The sequence below is a fragment of the Monodelphis domestica genome, chromosome 4 (assembly GCF_027887165.1).
Source record: "Monodelphis domestica isolate mMonDom1 chromosome 4, mMonDom1.pri, whole genome shotgun sequence".
NCBI lineage: Eukaryota > Metazoa > Chordata > Mammalia > Didelphimorphia > Didelphidae > Monodelphis > Monodelphis domestica.
This window is the reverse complement of record NC_077230.1, coordinates 430,561,794-430,584,825: the sequence shown is the minus strand read 5'-3', so window position 1 is coordinate 430,584,825 and position 23,032 is coordinate 430,561,794. Positions and strand designations below refer to the sequence as shown.

Sequence of the window (23,032 nt, the reverse complement as noted above, 5' to 3'; positions counted from 1 at the left end):
TTTGTCAACCAAACAGGAATTTATTTACTTAACAGCCAAGTCTGGGTTGGTGTACAGAATTGTAGTCATGGCCCCTGGACAGACACCCTCCGCTCCCTCCCCTCCCGCTGGCCAGGGCAGCTGCTTGGTCCTCCCTTCGCTTCTGACACGCGGGTCCGGTTGAGGCAGATTTCCAACACTACTCGCATTGATCTGCCAGGCACACGGGCTTCCTCTGGGCAGAGCCTCCCTCAGGGAGGGCTCAGAGGACTGACTGACCAGGATCGCCCCCAAGAGGAGCGGCAGACCTCCAAGACCATCTGCCAAGTGGGTAAGGGGTTGAGGCAGCGCACAGTGACGGAGTGAACAAAGGCGGGAGAAGAGAGGAAGTGAGGGCTCAGAACGTCCCTATTTGGCATCCCTCCTCTCCTTGTACAGCTCCCGATAGCAGCTGATCACACTGTTCAGCCCACAACACGCCTGCAGGCTCCTCTCCCGATCGGGGTCATTGTCAGTAAGGATTTGCAGCCCCCTGTCGAAGTGTGAGAGGGCTTCTGCCAGGTGCTTTGTGGTTAGCTCCGGGGAGGTAGCCGGGGGCTCCTCTCGCCCCATTCCGGGGGCTGGCATTGCCAGCAGCTCTTCCTCATCCCTGTGGGAGTGGAGTAAGTGAGCCCCATCCTCAAGGCCAACCTCACTGGCCAGCTGCACCAGCCCCTGCCCTGGAGCCCGAAACAAACGGACAACAGCATCCTCGGCCTCCTCGTCGAAGGTGCTGTGGTCAGCGAGTGCCCCCGCGTTCTGGTGGATCTGTGGCAGGGCTTCGGCCTCTGAGGAGGCCAGGACACACTCCGGCCACAGCTTCTTCCAGACCGCATTCATGGTGGCCGGCTTGAGCTCCTGCCAGGCCTCGGCGATGTTGTCCACAGCGGTCATGATGTTGTAGCTTCGCCAGAACTCCCGGACGGTGGGCTTCTCTTCGCCGTCGGTCTCCTGAATGAGCTGACCCAGGGTCCTCCTCAGGTAAGAGGCCTTGAAGGTGGTGATCACGCCTTGGTTCATGGGCTGGATCAAGGCCGAGGTGTTCTTGGGCAGAAACGCCACCCTGACGCTGGCAGAGAGGTCATCCAAGTAGACGGGGTGGCACGGGGCGCTGTCCAGGATCAGCAGAGCCTTGTTGGGGAGCTTGTTTTCGGCACAGTGCCTCTCCACGGCTGGGCAGAAGAAGTGGGTGAACCACTCCTGGAAGATGCTCATGGTCACCCAGTCGTTGCGGTTGGACCTCCAGATCACAGGCAGGTTGGGCTTAGAACAGCCCTTCAAAGCCCGGGGATTCTCCGAAGGGTACACGAGCAAAGGCTTCAGTTTGCAATCCCCAGCAGCATTGCCTCCGAGGAGCAGGGTCAGGTGGTCTTTGGAGGCCTTGAACCCCGGCCCGACTTTGTCCTCCAGAGACACGCACGTCCTTTCGGGCAGACGCTTCCAGAAGAGCCCCGTCTCGTCGATGTTGAAAACCTGCTGGGGCGTGTAGCCCCCCTCCTCGATGATCTTCCGCAGCACGTCCGGGTACTTGCGGGCTGCCTCGGCGTCAGCCACGGCGGGCTCGTCGGTCAGGAGCACGTTGTGCCGTGCCTTGAATCGGGCGAACCAGCCGTTGCTCGCGCCGAAGGTCTCCGTCTGGGCGCTCTCCCCGTGCTTCTGCTTCAAGTCCTCGAATAGGCTCTTGGCCTTCTCCTGGATGAGCACGGTGTTGACGGGCAGGCGCCGCTGCTTCTGGTCTTCGATCCACAGGCTCAGCAGCCTCTCCATGGTGCCCATGACCACGCCGCGGCACCGGGTCAGCTGGGTGGTGCTCATGGGAGTGGCTGCCTGAGAGTTGGCCTTGATCTTGTCTTTATTGACTCGGATGGAGGCCACCGTGGACGTGGCCAGCCCCAGGGTCTTGGCGATCTGGGTGAGCTTCTCACCCTCCTCGAAGCGCCTCAGCACCTCCAACTTAACGTGCAGGGTGATGGATTTCCGGTCTCGCTTGGGGCCGCCGAGCAGCCTCTTCCCGGGCGCTTTGGGGCGAGACGCCGTCTCCATTCCGTTGGCCCCAGAGCCCCCGAGATTTCCCTTCCCCACCGTTTGCTGGGGCCTCGCCTCGCCTCTGGACGTGGCTCCCTGCGGAAGATGAGAAACGCCATTGGCATGAAACGAACCCAACGCGCTCCACGTTCTCTTCCCATCCTCCACGCCCGACTCCAGGACGTTTGCCCACAGGCCAGGAGACCTACCAGGGGATCCAGGGCGAGTGGTGTGAAGGCAGCTGGGGCGCGGCCCTCCCTCACTAGTGTGGCCGCAGTGGGGGGCCTTGACCGTCCACGAAAACTGTTCCCTTCAGGTGTTCCTGCTCTTGAAACGGTCAAAAGGAGGCATGGGAGCAGGAAGGGCTAGGCCATGGGGTCCCCGGAGGTCAGACTGGACCCCAGGCCTGAGCCACCTGAGCCCCACAAATTGCTCTCCTGATGGTCGAGTCCTATAGCTCCATCCTCCATTGCATCGTTCTAGAGTGGCTCCTCCCCCTTTCCTGGGCCCTCTCCACTGCCCCCCCCCACAGCTCCCCTCCCACTACCTCTGGCCATGGGAACTTGTCCTCGAGGGGTGCCCCCCCCAGCTGGCTCGCCTCTCCCACTCCAGGCCCACAGGGCACGCTGGACCTCCCTGGCCTAAGCTGGACAAGCCTCTTCCTTCCTGCTCCGGGCCTCCATCACAGGGGCCGCCTGGTGGGTGGGAAGCTCCCTGGAGCCCCACAGGAGTGAAGCAGGAAGACGGGCTCTGGAGGACGGCCTTTCCGGGATGCTGGCTCCCGGGCAGCAGTCGGGGCCATGGTGGTCCCAAAGGCCTCCAGGGAACCAAAGGAGAAAACGTGGCCTCGAGGGCCCCTCTGACCCGGGCATCTAACCCCAGAGCCTCCCCACGTTTGGGGGTAGCCTCTGGGTGACGCGCGGTGCCAAGAGATGGCGGCTTCCGCCATTAACGAGTCGGGCCAGACGGCCTGGGCTGAGGGGGGGGGGGGCAGAAGAGCGAGGCACAACAGGGGCCAGGCCTCTCCGGCACCTCCCTCCTCTCGGAACGGCATTCAAGGCCTCGCCAGCCCCCCTTGTGCGTGCCAGAAGGTAAGGGGCGGGGAGCGGGGTGGCCTAAGGGACAGGGGTGCCCAGCTCCACCAGCGGCCCCGAGTCCGGTGCCAGCCTCCCCCAGGAGGCGCTGGCAGCAGCCCGGCTCCCTTCTAGCCCTGTCAAAGGAGGCAGGATGCGCGCGCAACAGCCTGCCCACCCGTCCCGCCCCACTTCTGGATAGATGCGCGCGCAGCGGCCTGTCCCCCTTCGTCCCGCCCCTTGCCACCGCCTTTTCCAGTTCCTCGGGTTAGGCTCCGGGAGGCTCTCAGAACTGAGTCCTTGTGCGGATCTCTGGCTCCCCCTGCCACGGCCTCGGGCCCGTAACTGGCCTGACCGGTGTCCTAACGCTCAAAGCCAGCCGCCCGCACTTCCCCCACCCTCACCTGCAGACTCCTGAGCCGGCCGCCAGGCTTGGCCGCGCATGCGCAAATTCAGACACGACCCCCTCATTCCTCCATTCCCAGCTGTCCCAGCGCTCTGGGGGTGAACCTCCAACTGAAGGCGGGGAGGGTTGCTGTGGAGACCCCGGCGCGGGGCGGAGTTGCCACTCCAGGGTGTTACGTCACTCTCCGTAGAGAAATGGCGTCTTCCTGCGACTTTGGGAAGAGCTGGGTAGCTATATGGGCTAAAGATACCATCTCGACTAGCGAAGATCATGTCTGGGCTCTCCCCCGCCACCCCGAGGCATCCGAGAAATGTAGGTTGGTATCAGCCGCCTCATTCCACGATCTTCGTAAACTACATATCCCAGAAGGCTAAGCGGCAGTTGGCTGCGGCCTTCTGGCGCGCATGCGTCAGCAGGCGGGGGCGGGAAATAAAAGGAGGAATGACATCACCGATGTTCTTTTCTACCTTCCCCCGCCCACCAGAACCTCACTGGATGCACATGCTCATTTGGGGCCCTGGCAGGGAGGGAGGAGAGGACGCGTTACCTTGACTCCGAGTCGGGGAAACTTCTGCGCATGCGCCCGAGTGTGCCTCAGCCCACCCGCCGAACCTTTGCGGGTTATCCGCGCATAGCGACCATTGCCATTCGAAGACGGGTGGTGCAGCGAATGGGGCCAACCCCTGGGTTTACAGTCGGAAAGCCTGGGGCACAGTTTAACTCTGAGGGGAGAGAGTGGGGCACCCGGCGAAGGGACGGACGGTCCTGAGAATCGAGAGTCTTGGGCAGACACGGCCCTGGGGGGGAGGGGAGGATAGGGAACTGTCCAGAGTCCCACAGTAGCCATGACAGGCCCTGAAAGTGCTTTGGGATCCTCGGACACAGTCCAGGTCCTACAACCAGCGGGCAGTCCTGGAAGCGTTTTGGGGCCCAGCAGCGGGGAGGAGGCAGTCCGGGGTTCTCGAGCCGCTGGTGGAGGGAGCCTGGGAGCTCCCGCTGCCTAAAGGCCAGTTTCCCAGTGAAGACGGAAGAGCTGGCGCCCCCTTCCGGGGAAGGCGGGCGCTGCACCGTCTGCCCAAAAGGCGAGTCCCCTTCCCTCTAAGGAAGGCCTGCCTCAGGGCGGGCCCGGGGACACCCAAAGGCCAGACGGGGCTGTGGGCAGCCCAGCCCTGCAGGCCCAGTGACTTTCCCCAGACCACACAGCCAGGAAGTGTCCGGAGCTGGCTTTGAGCTCAGGCCCGTCTCCTGTTCCACACCAGGCCTTGCAAGGAGGAGGAAAGCTAGCCAGGAATGGCCCTCCCACGCTTTTGCCTCCTTCTCAGATGCTCCCTGGGCAGCCTTCCTGCCTCAGTTTCCCCAGTTGTCTCCCAGGGGTGTTGGGAGGCACATGAATGCATGCTCGTTCTCTCCCTTCTTTTCAGGCTCCCGCCTCCTCCCAAACCTGCCATTGGAGCTAAAGAGGGTCCTAGTTCTGCTACCTGTGCAGCTAAATGCCTCCCCCCCCCCCCCAGCTGCCTGAACCAATGGCCTCACGCCTGGAGACTCTCTCCTCTCCAGGTTTTCTGTCTCTCCTGGTTCTCCTCCTCCCTCTCCTTTGCTGGAGCCTCCCACAGGGTCTTCTCTGTAGATCACTCCCCCCCCCCCCCTTTTCACAACACTCCCTTGCCTGCTCCGTGGGTTCCCTTCTCTTCCCAAGCCCTACCCCTGGACGAGGCAGTGGTCTCATGCCTAATTCCCTTCCAGGCTGCCCTCCAGATTTCCTCTACCATGCCCAGTTCTTTATGCTCAAGCCTTCCTCTGGCCCTAGAATTCAGACACCACTTCTGGGGTCACTCTCCTCCTAGAACCACTGTTTCAGGTCAATAAACATGGAGCGATTTGTCAAGCACTACTACGTGCCAGGCATTATGCTAAGGTCTGGAGATCCAAGAAAGACAAAATGCAGCCCCTTCTGGGGGGGGGGGGGAGCAATATGCAGACAAGAGAAAGGCTGGATAAACTGAAGCTAATCAACAGAAGGAAGGCACTAGAATTAAGGAGAATTGATGGGGAAATGCTTCATTCAGGAGATGGGTATTAGCTGGCACTTGAAGGAAGCCAAGAATGCCAGAAGGCAGAAATGAGAAAGAACATTCTTGAATTGGGGGTAGCCAGAGAAAACTGCCTAAATTGAGAGATGGAGTATCTTAGAATAGCAAGGAAGTCATCGTCACTAGATCTGAGTAAGGTGTGAGGTGTAAGATGCTTGGAAAGGTAGGGGTGGACTTCCTTTTAGATTAGGGTTATGAAGGGCTTTGAATGCCACCCAGATGGTTTTTTATTTGACTGGGGATGTGATAGGGAGCCACTGGAATTTACTGAAGGGGAGGTGACATGATTGGACCTGTGCTTTAGAAAATAACTATGGTGGACTGGATTGAGGAGAGATTTGAGGCAGGGAGAGCCCTCCAACAGCCACTGCAATAGTCTAGGCATGAAGTAATGAGAGCCCATGCCAGGGTAGGGGCAGTATCAGAGAAGAGAGAAGGATATGGGTTATAAGAGAAACTTCAGAGGTGAAATCAACCCAAGAGTTACCCCCAGACTGGAAATTCAGGAGAAATGCTGAGAATTGAAATGGACCAGAGATGTTGAAAAGGTAGAATTGACAAGAGATGTTGCAGAGGTGGAATTGACAAGAGATGTTGCAGAGATGAAATGGACCAGAGATGGTGCAGAGGTGGAATTGACAAGAGATGTTGCAGAGATGAAATGGACCAGAGATGGTGCAGAGGTGGAATTGACAAGAGATGTTGCAGAGATGAAATGGACCAGAGATGGTGCAGAGGTGGAATTGACAAGAGATGTTTAAAAGGTAGAATTGACAAGAGATGTTGCAGAGGTGGAATTGACAAGAGATGGTCCAGAGATGAAATGGACCAGAGATGGTGCAAAGGTGGAATCAACAAGAGTTGCCCCAGAAGTGAATATAAAGAGAGATAGTAGTAGTAGTCTCTCGGTAACCGAGGATGACGATTGTCTTTGTGCATTTTCATCCATGGTGCATAGATGAGTGTGCACAAAGATACTCGTGTGTGAAGGAGATCTAAGTGGAAAAGTTGATGCACAGAGACAGTCCCACTCTCTGGGGGTTGGAAGCTAAGAGGTGAAATGTGCCAGAGATGATGTATCTCTTGCCAAACTTTCCTTAAACTCTTTTTAACCTCCATTTGTCTCTACTTCATAAATTTCCACACTTATCAGCGTGGATTCTTACTTGTGTGAATTTGTCTAGGAGACAACCAGATTGCTGAAGTCAACAGTGTGGCAGGTTAGATTTTGGACTGGTTGAAGTCCAGGGATGTGAAGGGAAACCCCCGGCCAATTAGAAAATCGGAAACAGGCTGGAGCTCTCTGCCATTTTTTGGGCTTGTGAAAGGAGCTCTCTCAAAGCTGTTCTGGCACTTATCTATGTAAGCCATCTCTGGCAATCTCTGGCCTCCTGGTGGGGACCAGGTGCTGGGCTGGGAATCCAGGAATCCAGTCTCTTGGGCTCTAGTCTTTCCTGAACCCAAGCCCACTCCTTGGCTGGCCTGAGCCCTTGGGGAATCTTATGACGGGATGAAGCCAAATTAATTGGGCTGGGGACTGAGGAGGATAGGCTGGAAACTTTCTGTCTGTCTGTCTTACTCTTTACTAATAAAGACTTATTTATCTAGTACAAAGCCTCCAGCTGACTAAAATGAACAAAGCTCATAACCCCCCTGTAGAATTCGGAGCTACCTATATTTCTCATGGGGGTGTGAATCGCCTCTGGAGGGAAGCTGAAAGATGGAAAGTAATGGATTAAGTTCACAGGCTAGAGAGAGTGAGCCATGGGAGGAGCAGGGAGAGACAACGGCACAGGGACAAATCTTTAGCGTGGTCTCGGCTGATTTTATTGAGGGTCGGAGCCTCGTCAATCAAGCCGGCGGAACATCAGAAGTTAGAACCTAGTACTGACAGCTCAATAGCGCCTCCCGTTGCCCAGGACGGGAGCTCGTGCTACAGCTTCTGCTTTCTGGCACCAGCTTCCACCCACGCCGGCTCAGTCTTGGACGTTCCAGAGGACCTTTCGAAGGCGCCTGCTAGCTTTCAGACTGCAGAGTAGTAAAGCTTCGATTGCCGAGTCCCCCCGAACAGGATTCCGAACTCCATCCTGTGCAATATCCGCACGCCGCCCCAAGGGAGCTCCAGGAACTCTCTGCCCAGAGTCAGCTTCGGAACACCCCTCGGATGTCCTCGCGGCCCCCAGCCCCGTTTCTTTTCTGCACTGGCGGCCATCCCTCTTCGATGTGTTCTTTCTAAGGAAACGGGCTTCCGTCTGTGAAACACCGCCACGGCCGGTCCCGATCACTCGTGGCGGCCTGCTTCCAGGGCTCCTTTTCAATCCCCGCCACGTACGGCTTAGGGGATCCCTGGAACCCTAACCCCCACCCTGCCGAGGAGAGGCGGCAGCCGGGCCGATGCCAGCGAGAGCGCATGCACGACGCCACAGACACGCTCTGCTCTGCTTTCTGACGAGCCTGGGGGCACCACCACAAGCTTTCTCTCTCCAGTTCTAGCCAGCCTTAAATCCCCAACCTCCAGCAGCTGCTAACAGGCCACCTTTTAGGAAAAGGATCAAGCTCGCGGGGCCTTCTGCTAGAAGCCAAACCTGTGAGAACGTAAAGAAGCCCAGCGACAGCGAAGCCATCCAGAAGCGAGGCCGCCTCTGGGGCTCCGAGCGCGGAGGACTGCGGACAGGGCTCAGCACCCAGCGTAGGAAGCAGCCCCAGGACCTCCAGCGCTGGAGAGCCGGGAAGAGCCTGGTCTAGAAGGGCTCCCCCCGCCCTCTGCCCGAAGAGTGAGGAGGCCGGTGACGTCTGGGACCTCAGAGGCAGACACTTAGCTACTGCCACAGCCCCTGCAACCAGAGGGGAGCCGCCTCCCCGGGGCGAGGAGCAGAGAGCACCTGGGCCAGCAGGGGGAGAAGCCCTCCAGGGGCCGAAGAGGCCAATGGGGAGCACTGCTGCAGGCGGAATCCCCCACTGGGGGATGAACTTCGAGGGTTTCACATGAAATTGGGGCGTTAACTAAATCAGTCATCAAAAGTGGTCGCCAACTATTATCCCTTAAGTCAGGAAGACTGCGAGCAGCTCTTGGCAATTTTGTTTACTTGGAAGACTAGTAAAGGGGGTGGGCAAGGGAAAGAGGTGAGGAGACTGCCGCGCCGGCCCGAAATGCTGATCCGGGGAAATGAAGCTCCGTCCCCCAGGGAATCCTAGTGACTCACCAGCAGGCCTGGCAGGACTGCAGAAGAGCTCCCCGAGGCAGCAGCGAACCCCAAGGAGCCGTCCTACAAGGAAGTCCCAACCCCGAGCAGCTCCGAGCCCCAAGGAGCCGTCCTACAAGGAAGTCCCAACCCCGAGCAGCTCCCAGCCGAAGGCCCGAAGCCCCAAGGAGCCTTCCTAAAAGGAAGTCCCGACCCCGAGCAGTTTCGAGCCCCAAGGAGCCCTCCTACAAGGAAGTCCCGACCCCGAGCAGCTCTGAGCCCCAAGAAGCCGTCCTACAAGGAAGTCCCGACCCCGAGCAGCTCCCAGCCGAAGTCCCGAAGCCCCAAGGAGCCTTCCTAAAAGGAAGTCCCGACCCCGAGCAGTTTCGAGCCGAAGTCCCGAAGCCCCAAGGAGCCGTCCTACAAGGAAGTCCCGACCCCGAGCAGCTCCCAGCCGAAGTCCCGAAGCCCCAATGAGCCATCCTACAAGGAAGTCCCGACCCCGAGCAGCTCCAGGCCGAAGGCCCGAAGCCCCAAGGAGCCTTCCTAAAAGGAAGTCCCGACCCCGAGCAGTTTCGAGCCCCAAGGAGCTGTCCTACAAGGAAGTCCCGACTCCCAGCCGAAGGCCCGAAGCCCCAAGGAGCCCTCCTACAAGGAAGTCCCGACCCCGAGCAGCTCTGAGTCCCAAGGATCCCTCCTACAAGGAAGTCCCGACCCCGAGTAGCTCCGAGCCCCAAGAAGCCGTCCTACAAGGAAGTCCCGACCCCGAGCAGCTCTGAGCCCCAAGGAGCCGTCCTACAATGAAGTCCCGACTCCCAGCCGAAGGCCCAAAGCCCCAAGGAGCCATCCTACAAGGAAGTCCCGACCCCGAGCAGCTCCAGGCCGAAGGCCCAAGGAGCCGTCCTACAAGGAAGTCCTGACTCCCAGCCGAAGGCCCAAAGCCCCAAGGAGCCCTCCTACAAGGAAGTCCCGACCCCGAGCAGCTCCAGGCCGAAGGCCGGAAGCACCAAGGAGCCATCCTACAAGGAAGTCCCGACTCCGGGCAGCTCCGAACCCCAAGGAGCCTTCCTACAAGGAAGACCCAACCCCGAGCAGCTCCCAGCTGAAGGCCGGAAGCACCAAGGAGCCATCCTACAAGGAAGTCCCGACTCCGGGCAGCTCCGAACCCCAAGGAGCCTTCCTACAAGGAAGACCCAACCCCGAGCAGCTCCCAGCCGAAGGCCGGAAGCACCAAGGAGCCATCCTACAAGGAAGTCCCGACTCCGGGCAGCTCCGAACCCCAAGGAGCCTTCCTACAAGGAAGACCCAACCCCGAGCAGCTTCGAGCCCCAAGGAGCCGTCCTACGAGGAAGTCCCGACTCCCAGCCGAAGTCCCGAAGCCCCAATGAGCCATCCTACAAGGAAGTCCCGACCCCGAGCAGCTCCAGGCCGAAGGCCCGAAGCCCCAAGGAGCCTTCCTAAAAGGAAGTCCCGACCCTGAGCAGCTTCGAGCCCCAAGGAGCTGTCCTACAAGGAAGTCCCGACTCCCAGCCGAAGGCCCAAAGCCCCAAGGAGCCGTCCTACAAGGAAGTCCCGATCCCGGGCAGCTCCAGGCTGAAGGCCCAAGGAGCCGTCCTACAAGGAAGTCCTGACTCCCAGCTGAAGGCCCAAAGCCCCAAGGAGCCGTCCTACAAGGTAGTCCCGACTCTGAGCAGCTCTGAGCCCCAAGGAGCTGTCCTACAAGGAAGACCCGACTCCCAGGTGGCACAGGGAAGACATTGACAGTGATTGGTAGATGTGAGAACTGAGGGGAGGGAACTTGGATGGTTTCCTTAAAGATAGCAGGGTCTGAGGAGTGGGGGGGGTTGGAGAGGTTTTGCTCTGAGAGGTTGTGCTCTGAGAAGCTTGCTCTGAAGGAAGCTGGAGGTGGAGGCCCCTGAGACTGTTTCTCCATTTTGGTCATGTGAGTGATAGGGACTGATCTCCTTTCTTTGCCCCAGCTATCTAAGGGCTTGGGCCTTTTGGCCCAGCCTAAACAGAGGGGGTATTTAAGCCCTATTCCCTTCTCTCTCTCTAATACCTTTCTTCCTCTTGTTTGTAATTAAACTCCATAAAAGGTTGACTGCTGACTTGAGTTTTCATTTAGGAATTACATAGCTGAATTCCTTGGCGACCTTAAATTAATATATATCAGTCTTTTAAAGTGATTTCCTTGTCACACTATAAGAAGTCCCGACCCCGAGCAGCTCCGAGCCCCAAGGAGCCGTCCTACAAGGAAGTCCCGACCCCGAGCAGCTCCAGGATGGAGGCCCAAAGCCCCAAGGAGCCTTTCTACAAGGAAGTCCTGACCCTGAGCAGCTCCAGGCCGAAGGCCCAAAGCCTCAAGGAGCCATCCTACAAGGAAGTCCCGACCCCGAGCAGCTCCGAGCCCCAAGGAGCCATCCTACAAGGAAGTCCCAACCCTGAGCAGCTCCAGGCCGAAGGCCCAAAGCCCCAAGGAGCCGTCCTACAAGGGAGTCCTGACTCTGAGCAGCTCCAGGATGGAGGCCCAAAGCCCCAAGGAGCCGTCCTACAAGGAAGTCCCGACCCCGAGCAGCTCCAGGATGGAGGCCCAAAGCCCCAAGGAGCCTTTCTACAAGGAAGTCCCGACCCCGAGCAGCTCCAGGATGGAGGCCCAAAGCCCCAAGGAGCCTTTCTACAAGGAAGTCCCGACCCCGAGCAGCTCCGAGCCCCAAGGAGCCATCCTACAAGGAAGTCCCAACCCTGAGCAGCTCCAGGCCGAAGGCCCAAAGCCCCAAGGAGCCGTCCTACAAGGGAGTCCTGACTCTGAGCAGCTTCGAGCCCCAAGGAGCCATCCTACAAGGAAGTCCCAACCCCGAGCAGCTCCAGGCCGAAGGCCCGAAGCCCCAAGGAGCCGTCCTACAAAGAAGTCCCGACCACGAGCAGCTCCAGGCCGAAGGCCCAAAGCCCCAAGGAGCTGTCCTAAAAGGAAGTCCCGACCCCGAGCAGCTCCGAGCCCCAAGGAGCCGTCCTATAAGGAAGTCCTGACCCCGAGCAGCTCCAAGCCCCAAGGATCCGTCCTACAAGGAAGTCCCGACCCCGAGCAGCTCCAGGCCGAAGCCCCAAAGCCCTAAGGAGCCATCCTACAAGGAAGTCCCGACCCCGAGCAGCTCCAAGCCCCAAGGAGCTGTCCTACAAGGAAGTCCGACTCCCAGCCAAAGGCCCAAAGCCCCAAGGAGCTGTCCTAAAAGGAAGTCCCGACCCCGAGCAGCTCCGAGCCCCAAGGAGCCGTCCTACAAGGAAGTCCTGACCCTGAGCAGCTCCAGGCCGAAGGCCCGAAGCCCCAAGGAGCCGTCCTACAAAGAAGTCCCGACCACGAGCAGCTCCGAGCCCCAAGGAGCCGTCCTACAAGGAAGTCCCGACCCTGAGCAGCTCCAGGCCGAAGGCCCGAAGCCCCAAGGAGCTGTCTTAAAAAGAAGTCCCGACCCCGAGCAGCTCCAAGCCCCAAGGATCCGTCCTACAAGGAAGTCCCGACCCCGAGCAGCTCCAGGCCGAAGCCCCAAAGCCCTAAGGAGCCATCCTACAAGGAAGTCCCGACCCCGAGCAGCTCTGAGTCCCAAGGATCCGTCCTATAAGGAAGTCCCGACCCCGAGCAGCTCCCAGCCGATGGTCCAAAGCCCCAAGTGGTCTCAACTAGGCTGAACGCTGGGGAGAACAGGAACTTAGCCTTGCTGGGAATAGGCTCGGGGAGGATTAAGACAGGATGAGAAAACTGAGGGGCACAGAGCCTGGAATTCCGGTCTGGGACCTGCCTGAGAGCTGAGAGCCAGGACAGTTTAAGAATGGGCCTCTTGAGCCATAGTTCCAATTGGCCAACCCCCAGAGCCATAAGCCTCACCAAGATGGGCACCTAAGGGGTTCTCAGGGTGACTAGGGAGGCACACACACTGAGCCCTGGGAGCACTTGGTGTGGCCTCAGCACAAATGGATTCTCTGGGCACCCCAAATGATATTCCTGGGTAAGGGTGCCCCTGTCAACTTGGAAAAACACAGAACCACTAAAGTAGTCCTAAAAAGCAAATCTTTAATCAGGATAAGAGACAAAGTCCTTAATAACCAGCTGCCACCCAGAGCCAAGCACTCTGGGGACTGTGTCCCTGGAAGAACGCACTCCAAAGAATAATAGAACTTGGGGGTCTTCTATACCCTTTGTCAACTAAGGACAAGGAAATAGGATTGATTGACTTTACAATGGCTACCAGGAAATGAGGAGTCCTAGACAGGCTTATCATGGAGAGGCTGATGCTTTACAATGGGTACAAAAGGAAGATTCCGGTCTCTGATGCCAAGACAAAAGGTACTTGACACTTTATATCTACTGTATATAATATATATATAAAGAGTACTTTAAGGGTTACTGTTCAGTGTAGGACAAGGCCAGGTAACGCCCCCAGTCTGGGCTGGACATGTTTTGCTGCCATTTTTCTTAGTAACTTTTTGCTTTGAGCCCGCTACCAGCTGGCTGACTAGTGGACAGGACCCACATTGGTGGGGGCTCAGAAATTCCAATTTCAGGAGCACAGTCGGAGCAGTCGAGGCACGTATAAACTTTGGTCCTATCTTTGGGGGACTCCAAAACCCCATTCATGAGCTTCGTGCTCATTTTTACCAAGTTCCGCTCCTGGGCTCAGTCCTTAAGCTGGCCAGTGCTGAAAGATGGACTGGATATCTCAGGACCTTTTGCTTTACCAACAGCGAGCGATTGACGCAGCTCTCAGACAAACTCATGCCTTTGGCCACGTGTCCTCCGGATTTGGGGCATCTGCTACATCTACTGTTTCGGGATGCGCAGGTACCTCTTGGGGTGATCCCAGCTTCCCCCTTCCTGTCTGTAACCCCAATAACTGAGTGTGGCCCAACGGGAGGAAGCTCTATCCCACCAGAGCCTACTTGCTGCAATTCATCTCCAACCTCCTCCTGAGGGTTCACCCACGAAAAAGCCCGAGTTGTGGCTGCAGGCAGCTACAACAGCCAAGGGGGAGAAGTGCCGCTCCTCTCCCACAAAGATCGCGTTTGATCGAGGAATCTAACCATCAATGAACATGGATCCAGCACTAGGCCATGTAGGCATTGGGGATCGCCACAGATGAGGAAACTGCGTCTGAGAGGGGTCAAATGACTTGTCCACGGTCTCAGGACCAGTCCACACGTGCACTAATAGGTGCTAGTGCTAGACAACAAAAAGTGAACAATCTCTGGAAGAGTTGATACTCTAATGAGGAACCTACAAAATAGACGCCATGAATATAAAGATGGAGGCACTTGGAGAAGTTGGAGGGAGGGCACGCCTGCGGGTGTCTCATTCCACATTCAACACTATCCACTGCGCCATTAAGCTGCCACAGCAATGAAACTCATAGTGTGCAGCCAAAGCATCTTCTGGTGGAGGGCTATACAGAACCTGCATACATAACTAGAAAGAGTTTTGTGAAAAAAAAAAGAGAAATGCAACCAAAGTTAGAAGGGAAGCAACAAACTAGGGGGGGAAATTTCTAACAAAAACCTCTGACACAAAGGCCACATTTCGCAAATGTATAAGGAACTAAGTCAACTCAAGCCATTCCCCAATTGACAAATGGTCAAGGCAGTTTCAGATAAAGCAATCAAAACTATCAACAATCGTGAAAAACTGTTCTAAATCCCTCCTGATGAGAAAAATGCACATCAAAACAATGCTGAGGGTCACCTCACATCTAGCCGATTGGCCAATAGGCCAGTAAAGGAAAAGAATAAACGCTGGAGGGAATTTGGCAAAAATCAGTACACTCATGCATTGCTGGTGGAGTTGTGAATGGATCCAACCATTCCAGAAGGCAATTTGGAACTCTGCCCAAAGGGCACTAAAAGACTGGCTGCCCTTTGATCCAGCCACAGCCCTGCTGGGTTTGTACCCCAAAGAGATCATAAGGGAAAAGGCTTGTACAAGAATATTCACCGCCGCACCCTTTGTGGTGGCATGCCCTTCGATTGGGGAATGGCTGAACACACTGGGGTGTCTGATGGGGATGGAAGACTTGTGCTCAAAGGAATGGTGAGCTGGCGGATTTCTATAGGAACTAGGAGTGAGCAGAAACAAGAGGAACAAGCCAACATCATGGCCTCTGCTACTCCGAGGCGATCCCAAGGCACCCGTGAAAAGGAGGACGTTCCACATCTAAAGAAAGAACTGTGGGAGCAGGAACAGGGAAGGAAAACAAATGACTCACCACTTCCTTCTATGGATGTGTGTCACCGTGGAAACAACACAGCACCACGGAGCAGGCAGGAGGGACACAGTGCGATCTTTGGGCCTCTGCAGCCACGCGCCCAAGGCTCTGGGAGCGACACCACGCCAACAACTGGGCAACTGAGGACAGAAGACCGTGCCTGCTTGGCTTTCCAATGGCTACAAGGCAACGGGGAGTTCTAGGCAGGATTCTCCTGGGCACCAAAGGAAAGATCCAGCCAGGGGACGTGGCCGCAAAGGGAGAACCTTCCAGAACAAAAGGGGACGGAGGAACTGCTGACCGAGTCTGGCCCACCCGAAGTCCTTCCGGGCCTCTTGTTAGTCTGACACGCTGGAATTCTCACGTGCCTGGGCCACACTGGAGGGGCTGCTCCATGCTAAGATTGCTCTAGTGCAGAAGGGAGTACATGTCCATCGTATCAGTGACCGCGCTCCTTGGATGCAGGAGGGGGAGGAAGCGGGAAGAGCTTCTAAAGAAAGACCACGTTGGCCAGTTTAAAGGGAGAGAGAGACGAGGTCGCTAAGTGAAACGCGCCGCTAACAAGCGCTTGAAGCCCTCGAAAGTAAGAGTTCTGAAAATCAGAGAAAACGGAAACTAAGAACCCTGTAACGGAACAGAACGACGGCGTCGGGCGGCTTCTGAGGGGAGAAACAGCCAATTCCCGAAAGGAGCCGTGAAAAGGGTCTGAACAAAGGCCAACAGGGGAAACCCCTTGGCAGGAAGTGGGCTTGGAGCGGCGGAACAAGCTGTGCAACCCGACGGCGACGACCTCCTCAGAAACCCAGGAAGACGTGCCCGAGCGGATGCAGAGTGAAGCCGGCAGAGCCAGGACGACGAAGCCGCTCCCGGAGCTTCTGCCTTTCCCTCTTTGGCAGCAGGGCTTCACATGGGCGGGAGGGGGATCGGAACGCAAGGAATGGAGAGGCAGCTGGGTGGCTCAGTGGACGGAGCGTCTGGCCTAGGAATGGGAGGCGCAAATGCATCCTCAGACCCCCCAGCCCTTACCACTCTTCTGCCCTGGAACCAATACCCAGGATTGATTCTAAGGGGGAAGGGGAGGGTTTAAAAAACACAAATAAAATAAAATCTAAAAAAATTGCAGCCAATGACATGCTAAGGAGCCAGTAAATTAAAGAGATGAATAATCCTAAAAACATAAAGCACAATGGACTAAAAACAGAATTTAAATAAGGTGTCACCATGGATATCTAGGAGTCAGAAACCCCAGGTTTGGCCTTCCACAGAACCGTGGTGCCACTGAGACCCAAGGCAACAGGAGATCAAAGAGGAAAAGAAAACTCAAGGCAGCACCTCCAAAGCCCCCCCCCCCCCCCCCCCCAGGTCCCCCTTCACTGGTCTCCGGCTAACAATAGACATCCGGGTGGTTTGAGTGGAAACAGCTAATCCCATCTGAGGTCAAGTATCTCTTTTGTCCCAAAAAAAGGGAGGGTTTTCCTCCCTGGCCTAAAGTCCTTTACCAAGATGGTGCAGCCCTGGGCTGGATCTTTCCCTTTTGTGTCCATTGTAGGGCATCTGCCCCTCACTATTATTTCTTTCTTACCATTGTAAAGTCAATCAACTGTCCCTCTCGCCCTAAGCCCCCAGGTCATCTAGAAAGGTATTGAAGCTCCCCAACTTTGATGGCTCTTGGGATTGGCACTTTCCCAGGGGTCAGTGACCAGAGCAGAGAGTTCAATCCTCAGCGCACAGCTCTGTTGTTGAGGCCTCCTAGCGCTGAACCCCTTTTTGCCCTTGATTAAAGAGGGATTTTGAGTATTTAATAGTTGTGTTTTTTCCCAGTCAACAAAGGCAATCTCAGAAAAAGAGAAAAGGAGGAAAGGAGGGAGGGAGGAAGGGAGGAAAGGGGGAAGGGAGGAAGGAGGGAAGGATGAAGAGAGGAAGGGAGGAAGGGAGGAAAGGGGGAAGGGAGGAAGGAGGAAAGGATGGAGAGAGGAAGGAAGGAAGGGAGGGAGGAGGGAAGGATGGAGAGAGGAAGGGAGGAAGGGAGGAAAGGGGGAAGGGAGGAAGTAGGGAAGGGAGGAAGGGAGGAAAGGGGGAAGGGAGGAAGGAGGGAAGGATGGAGAGAGGAAGGAGGGAAGGATGGAGAGAGGAAGGGAGGAAGGGAGGAAAGGGGGAAGGGAGGAAGGAGGGAAGGATGGAGAGAGGAAGGGAGGAAGGGAGGAAAGGGGGAAGGGAGGAAGGAGGGAAGGGAGGAAGGGAGGAAAGGGGGAAGGGAGGAAGGAGGGAAGGATGGAGAGAGGAAGGAAGGAAGGGAGGGAGGAGGGAAGGATGGAGAGAGGAAGGGAGGAAGGGAGGAAAGGGGGAAGGGAGGAAGTAGGGAAGGGAGGAAGGGAGGAAAGGGGGAAGGGAGGAAGGAGGGAAGGATGGAGAGAGGAAGGAGGGAAGGATGGAGAGAGGAAGGGAGGAAGGGAGGAAAGGGGGAAGGGAGGAAGGAGGGAAGGATGGAGAGAGGAAGGGAGGAAGGGAGGAAAGGGGGAAGGGAGGAAGGAGGGAAGGGAGGAAGGGAGGAAAGGGGGAAGGGAGGAAGGAGGGAAGGATGGAGAGAGGAAGGGAGGAAGGGAGGAAAGGGGGAAGGGAGGAAGGTGGGAAAGGAGGAAGGGAAGAAGGGGGAAGGAGGGAGGGAGGAGAAGGGCTCCTAAGGGGGGCCCCAGGCCCAGAGGGATTTACCAGCGAATCCTAGCAAACATTCACTCCAATGCTCTGTAGATCGTTTGCCAGAGTAGAGGGAAAAGGCACCCCACCACAGAACCATGGTGCCACTGAGACCCAAGGCAAAAGGAGATAAAAGAGAAAAAGAAAACTAAAGGCAGCACCTCCAAAGAACAGCCTGAAGAGACTCTTCCCTGCTCTAGGCCTGGAAGGGAGGTGGCTTAAACTCATTGGGAACAAACACTGAAAACACGGCAGGAGGAGAAAAAGCTTTTGAGCAGATGAACACTTTGGTCTAAAAACCTCCAAGAAAGCGCCCCAAATTGGACCGAGCTGTGATGTGCCCCGAGAGCGATGCAGGACAGACTCCCCTTCTTCCTCCTCCGCCTCTCAAAGGAGAGCTTTGCAGTAACCCTGGCTGGGTTACCCAGGAACCCAAGTGGGACCAGAAGTCAAATGGCAGGAGGGAGGCCCCCCAGTCAGGCCTACTTCCGCCCTCCTGACGGCCCGGCTTTGGGACATGGGATGAGGTGCCCCCAGGCCTCTGGGGGGTGGGGGGGCCAGCCTGAGGCTGGCCTAAGTGGAGACGGATCTAAAACAAATGGCAACCGTCATCTCAAGAAGGAAGACGTGAGAAGTGTTGCTGTGCAGCGCCGATGCTCACTTAGCAGGAAGGACTGGAAGAAATCTGCGATTCCTAAGCAAAAGCCAGGACTTGAGAGGAACGAATGCAATTACAAACCACTCTACTGAAATAAAGGAAGACTTCAATAACTGGAGAAAGAGGGCAGCAGAGCCAGGTCCTGGCTTCAAATCTGACCTCCAATGCTCCCTAGCTGCGTGACCCCGGGCAAGTCATTTAACCCCCATTGCCTAGCCCTGAAGAACAACACAAGAAAAATAACAGTAGAGCGTTGGCGCGGGTTTTTTAAGAAAGCAAAAAAAAATCAACTGATTACATATGGCAAACCTATGGCATGGGTGCCAAAGATGGCACCCAGAGCCCTCTCTGTGGACAGGTGCGCCACCACGCCCCCCCCAGAGTTCATTACTAGAAAGGCAGAGAGACTCAGGCGGAGCCCTTCCCCTCTGCCCAGCAGCCCAGTGGGAGCACACAGGGTAAGGGGGCAGCTCACAGGTAGCAGAGCTGGAGGGGAGCAGAGCACTGGGACTGCTCCCTTCCCCCTCTCTGCACTCACTTCACTCGCCCCTCCTCCCAGGAGCCCGATGGGAGGGCTTTCTCCCTCCCCTGTGAAGGGTAAGACGAGGGTACCCAGAACTTGGGGGGGGGGGGCAGCACTCCATTCCTACAAGGTCCGCCATCGCCACTCTAGGGAATTGGAAGGTGTTCTACGGCCGAGGTAAACCCTGGGTCTAGGTCAGCTTTGTTCCTCTCACTTTTTCCTGGCGGTTTTCCAAAGCAGGTCTTCGGTTCGGGGGGAGCCAAACACGGTCCGAAGTAGAAGCATGCAAGTTCTTTAGCTCAGAGGTGCAGCACCGGGCACCCTGGCGATGAAGGCGGAACCCTAAGCTCCGAGCTCGCTTCCCCCATCCGACCTAACTAGTGGCAAGGCAGAATCGGGAATCCTGGCCCAGGCCAAGCTCTGAGGACTCGGGCCAGACGTGGGCAGCGGGGATCGGGGGCTCACAGGCCAGAGCTACTGACTTCCCTCCAGACCTCTCCAAGGCACGGAGGGGATCCTGCTTCTGAAGAAGCAGCCCCCCAGCCCGGTCTCGAGGCCTTCAGTGTGTGCAGAACCTCCCGAGCACCTCGGAGGTCCCCGCCAAGGCCGGCGGTCCACAGAGAAATCCCCTTCTTGCCTGTCGGACCCCGGACCTCTGCGAGCACAAAGGTGCTCCGATGGGTGTCCTGCTCTGTTTGCTTCTCCCCATCTTCCCTCCCCCTTTCGGCTTCCCCGGGAGACCCTATTGGGGTCAGCGGAGTCTCCTTTTAGATCTAGTACCGGAGAGGGTAAATTGATCACAGAAGGGCCCTTGACGCGGAAGCCTGAAGTAGCGCCGAGGAGCTGCTAACTCGTCAAAGACGAAGCCTCTGACGTGACGGGGGGCACACGCGGCCGGGTCTGTGCCGTGGCTCCCTCCGGCCTCAGCCCTTCTCGCCCAGAGAGGCGGCTCTGGCCGGGGCCGGCGTGCGGAGCGTTCCCGCCTCGCGGCGCGGCGGCTGCTCTCGTCCACTTCGGCCGAGAGTTTTCCTGGATGCCCCGCCGGAGGAAGCCGAGGAGCCGAGCGCGGGTGAGGCGTCTTCTCGAGCTCCCTCCTTAAAAGCCTCTCGTCTTCCTCGCGGCGGAGGACCCCCCGGCACAGGCCAGGCGGGAGAAATCCCGCACCCTTTCCCTGTCCCCCTCCTCTACAGGAACTCAAATCGCCACCCCCGGCGACCCCGAGTTCACCTGGGTCCCAGCCCCAGAGTCTCCTGACCCGGGGACCCAAGGGCGGGAAGCTGCCGGGGTTGGGGCGGCTTCGCTGGGAGCGCAGCTCTGGGTCCTGCTGACTGGACACTCGGCAGGGAGGCCCCGCTCCGTCTGGGGGGAGGGGACACGGACTCAGCGCCGCCCCCCGCCTAGAAACGAGACTCCCCGGCAGGGTAGGGTTCGCTTTTAATTGTGGGCCCCTCGCGGGCGCGGCGCGGCGTCTGGTCCCCATCTGAGGCTCAGCCACTCGTTCCTGGGGTTCACCCAACGAGCTCGCGCCGGGTCACCACTGCACGGCCTTTCCTTGTTTGGGGGGAAAGGAGGCCGTCACCCGCGCGCCGCCGATTGGGAGCCCACGGCAGCTCCTTGCCTCGCGGGCGAGGCCTTCTGCATACCCTGCGGTCTAACCCGCTCCCAGGGGACCCCCCGAGGGCCCCCCTGCCTACCAGGGCGCGGGATGGAGCACCCAACGCCCCAACCCTGTGGGGGCCCTTCTCCTGCTCTGGCCTGCCTCAGTTTCCTCCTCTGTAAACAGGGGGCTGTCCCGAGAGCCTTTGTGGAAGGCTGCGAAGGAGCGTTCGCCCAGAGGGGCGAGGACAGCCTTCACCCCATTCTGGAGAGGAGAGGAGGGACTCAGCCGCTTGCCCGGAGGCGGGGACCCCGGCCTGGTGCCCCCCCAGTCACTGGCTTCTGGGAGCGGAGCCCCAGGTGCTCTGGTTTGCTGCTGGGCGCCCTCACCTCTGCTGGCCTTCAAGGGGAGCCCGGGGCTGGCCAGCGGGGGCTCCTCCCCTCCGGGGTGGGCCTCCCCCAAGCGCCCCTTTGGGAACGCTCCGGCTGCCCGGCCACTCTGGCTTAGTTCGTTGGGCAACAGCACCGAGCGCAGGCTGGAGTTCGAATCCAGCCTCCGCAGGGCCTCGACGCCATCCCCTCCCCAGCGGGCCGCCGGGAGCCTCACCCAGAGAGACGCCGTCCTTGCAGCTGGCCCGCCCGTGGCGGCGAGCGTCCCGGTGCGAAGAGGCTCGGGGCTCTCCAGACGGGGCCGGGCTGGGGCTGAAGGCCGAGGTGGGGGAGTTGGGGGGGATCGCCTGGGGGGGCGGCCTGGGCAGGCCGAGCAGGAGGAGCCCCTGGGCCGGCCTGCAGGGCCGGAGCTGCAGGGAACGCAGCAGGCAGGACAGACGGGGCCCGGGAGACGGGGGCCCGGCGGGAAGGGGGAGCCCCGCGGGGGTGGGGGGCAAAGCCTTCAGGGCGGCGCCCCTGCACACAGGCCTGCGGCTGGCCCGGCCCCGGGCAGCTTTCCCGGGCCAGTGGGCAGGTCTGGGCTGGGGGCAAAGGGGAGGAGGCCCCCCCCTGGGGGAGCGCACCTGAGGCCCGGGCCGGCCAAGCTGCCGTGGTCCAGAGGCCTGGGGACTGGCGGGGACGGATCTCCCGGGCCGCAGGGAAGCCGAGAGCTCCCTGTGCAGCCGGAGGAGCTGGGGGGCCGGGACCCCGCCCTGGGGGGGCGCCCCGGAGGGCCCGGGGCCGCTGGGAAGGGCTCTCCGGCTGCGGGACGACTTCAGGGCTGGCGGCACGGCCCGACAGAGGAGCTGGAAGGGCACCGAGTACCAGAGCTCCCCTCCGGGCTGGCCGTGAGCCATGGGGGGTCTGGGGTCGCAGCCCACCCAAGGGCCCGCGGCGGGCGGTCCCTCCTCAGCAGCGGCGGCGGCAGCGGCGGCGGCGGCTCTTTCCGGCCCTGCCCCCGGCCTCTCTACAGCACTCAGCTCCTGGGGTGGGGAGAGGAGGACACCGAGGCTGTGAGCCACGGAGGACCCCCAGGAGGCTCTCCCGCTCGGCCCCCCTCCCGGCTCCTCTGGGCCCGGAAAGCGGGCCTCTGCGGGGGAGGGGAGCGGGGGCGCCCGCCCCTGCCTCGGTTTCCCATTCTGTAAAGTGGGCGGGGCAAGAGCGCCTGCCTCCCCTGCCTGTGCAGCACTAGCCCAGCGCCGGGACGCTCCCCATCCCTCTCCAGGGGCTCCCCTCTACCACCTTCCCAGGCGGCCCTAGAGGAGCCAAAGGAGGAAGAAGAGGGCGGAGAAAGGGGCGGGGGAGGACGCTACGGCCGGTACTTTCGTACCTCCCCTCCCCGCAGGACTCGCGCTCCACCGCTCCGCCCATCACGTGCCCCCCACCCCGCTCCGCTCCTTAGCCGGACTACGCTACCCAGCAGTCCCAGCGTACACTCCTGGCCCTTTCCCACAGTGCACGGCGCTTCGACTCTAGGGCGCAGGCGAAGTGGGGTTGCCATGGGAACAGCCTTCCTCCCCTCCTCCTCCTCCTCCTCCTGCTGCTCTGTCCGGAGCTCGCGTCTTTCTCACCTTTAGTCACCGTCCCGGGGCTAACCGCTTCTCTAGTAGTGCGCGGCGCTCTCGCGGCCAAAAGGGCCGGCGAGTTGCCATGGTGAGACCTGGGTCCGAGGCTCCTGAGGCGTCACGCGCCCCTCCAGGAGGTCTGAGGTTGTCATGGAGACCGGAAGGCAGGAAGCTGCAGCTACGATTCAGTCATCTTAGCCCCCTCGGCATTTCCAGGTGCTGAAGAGAATGGCGTCTCGGCCCCGCCCCCGGTGCCTAGTGCCGGGCCTCGATTGGCTGGGTGTGCAGTCTCTCCGGACCTTCTCCAATGGGCGGATACCGTCTGTCGCGTGCTACTCTCAAGTCGGCGGGACGGGCCTAGAGTGACAGCTGCCAGCCCTGGTCCCCACGGTGTGTGCACTCGGGACTCCGTGGAGACTAGTAGCCCGTTTCCTCTTCCCGAGTTGCGGTGGACCTCTGAACCACATCCCCTGCCCTCCAGCACTCTCCCTCCGCCCCCCTGCCCCCGCCATCTCCGCCGGCAGCCCG

The 23,032-nt window shown here is 59.0% G+C and overlaps 3 protein-coding genes across 5 annotated transcripts; 1 reads left to right on the top strand and 2 right to left on the bottom strand.

Moving 5' to 3' along the window:
* On the bottom strand, positions 1–23,018 carry LOC103092481 (tigger transposable element-derived protein 1-like). 3 transcript variants are annotated; one of them, XM_056825484.1, is made up of 2 exons: positions 22,511–23,018; positions 1–2,139 (listed from the first exon to the last, which is right to left on the bottom strand). In XM_056825484.1, exon 2 carries the CDS (start codon positions 2,059–2,061, stop codon positions 388–390), a length of 1,674 nt encoding a protein of 557 aa, XP_056681462.1. In that variant the 5' UTR covers positions 2,062–2,139; positions 22,511–23,018; the 3' UTR covers positions 1–387. The 3 variants fall into 3 exon arrangements, with proteins under 3 accessions (XP_056681462.1, XP_007505732.2, XP_007505733.2); XM_007505670.3 differs by lacking the exon at positions 22,511–23,018 and adding an exon at positions 3,521–5,034; XM_007505671.3 differs by lacking the exon at positions 22,511–23,018 and adding an exon at positions 2,253–3,294.
* LOC130459027 (uncharacterized) lies at positions 11,076–12,475 on the top strand. The gene is made up of 3 exons (XM_056826242.1): positions 11,076–11,382; positions 11,496–11,732; positions 11,832–12,475. The coding sequence occupies exons 1-3, from the start codon at positions 11,076–11,078 to the stop codon at positions 12,473–12,475; spliced, it is 1,188 nt and encodes a 395-aa protein (XP_056682220.1).
* Positions 16,393–22,514, bottom strand: LOC130458790 (proline-rich protein HaeIII subfamily 1-like). The gene is made up of 2 exons (XM_056825497.1): positions 21,118–22,514; positions 16,393–20,465 (listed from the first exon to the last, which is right to left on the bottom strand). The coding sequence occupies exons 1-2, from the start codon at positions 21,794–21,796 to the stop codon at positions 20,446–20,448; spliced, it is 699 nt and encodes a 232-aa protein (XP_056681475.1). The 5' UTR covers positions 21,797–22,514; the 3' UTR covers positions 16,393–20,445.
* Positions 23,019–23,032: the final 14 nt, after the last annotated feature.